The following is a 1,243-nucleotide window of genomic DNA, read 5'->3' on the forward strand; positions in this document are numbered from 1 at the left end:
TTGTAGTGACTTTTCTCTTTGGGGACTTTGGCAGTGATGCTTGTTGGCATTGAGATCCCAGGCTTCAGCAGAAGCAGAGTTCATACTAGACCTGAGTGCCTCACATCCAGCTATCCCTGTGCCTGCCCTAGATGCAGAGGACCCTTGAAATCTGCTGAGCCTAGCCTTATCCTCATCCATCATAGCTGTGCTGTGTATGCTGCAAAACAAAGTACACCTTTGGTAGCTCATAGTCCTTCCTGCAAGSTGGGCCAGGCCTGGTGTAGCCYGTGCTGCTTTCCCGCTGCCTCGGTGTAGGCCTGTRAGGGGTTTGGTGTGCGTCTTTGGACTTGTCTGCAGGAAACCACTTGYGTCACTCCCCCACAGTATCCCACGCTCTCAGCTTTGCCAGCTAGGTGCAAAAACCTCCTTGGAGACCTCGTTCCGTTGCGAGAATAGCAGGATCTGGCACCAAATGAGCTGCAAAGCTGTTGCCCAAGGCTGACGCGCAAGTTCTCCCCACCGTCAGCAGCGTTCGCACAAGCTGTGGAGCAGCCGCCTGGCTCTGCTCCCCTCCCCTTCCCTTTGCGTGGTGCAGCAAGCACCACGGCGCAGTGCTGCTAAACCTCCACCACCGCTGCACGCAGGCTAAGGCTGCCACGGTGGGGAGGTCTGCACGGGGTTTAGCCGAGGCGCCTGCCTCAGGGCCTGTTCTCAGCCTGGGCCTCTCGCCCTCGCAGGTCTCTCGGAGCTGGAGCTACAGGCAAGCAGGGACGCAAGCGGGCTCCGAGCGCACCGGGCGCCGCTGTCACTCAGCCCCGCCGCGCCAAAGGCACGCCCTGCCTCCACAAAGGATGCTGAGCCTGCGAGCAGCTTGCTCCCTTGCACACAGCCCGCATCTGCCGAATCCCTTATGGACCTACCAACCGAAGGGGAGAAACTGGAGCATTGCACCAAAGCCAGGCCCCGGCCCAACCGCAGGCACAAGCAGCCTCCAAGCAAGCCAAATGTAAGACTTGTTTTGTTTTGTCTTTTTTTTTCCAACTAGGCAGTTTGTGGGGTAGGAGGAGGGAAGGCTTGTGGGTTTTTTATTCCCCCCCCCTTCCCTCAATGGGATGAATTCTCTTAGTCAGCATTTATTGCAAGGCAGGAACATGAGATGGGCAGAGTGCAGCTGATTTATGATACTGCACTCCAGCTGCTACCGTGTGCACCTTTGAGGTGGGGGGAGCTGAGAGGATAGGCAGTGGTTTTGGGAGACCGG

General features: G+C 57.5%; 1 protein-coding gene across 1 annotated transcript in view; it reads left to right on the plus strand.

The window, feature by feature from the left end:
* Window positions 1-1,243, plus strand: part of LOC146586095 (capping protein, Arp2/3 and myosin-I linker protein 2-like) — a gene marked incomplete at its 5' end in the record, with an annotated part of 29,410 nt that overhangs the window by 21,428 nt on the left and 6,739 nt on the right. Inside the window, one exon of the mRNA XM_085321848.1 lies at window positions 720-988. Within this exon, the coding sequence (XP_085177974.1) occupies window positions 720-988 (269 nt within the window). The remainder of the gene's footprint in view (window positions 1-719; window positions 989-1,243) is intronic.

Source organism: Rhea americana, unplaced genomic scaffold, assembly GCF_003343005.1.
Source record: "Rhea americana isolate MKP2758 unplaced genomic scaffold, rheAme1 scaffold_718, whole genome shotgun sequence".
In the NCBI taxonomy this organism is placed as follows: domain Eukaryota; kingdom Metazoa; phylum Chordata; class Aves; order Rheiformes; family Rheidae; genus Rhea; species Rhea americana.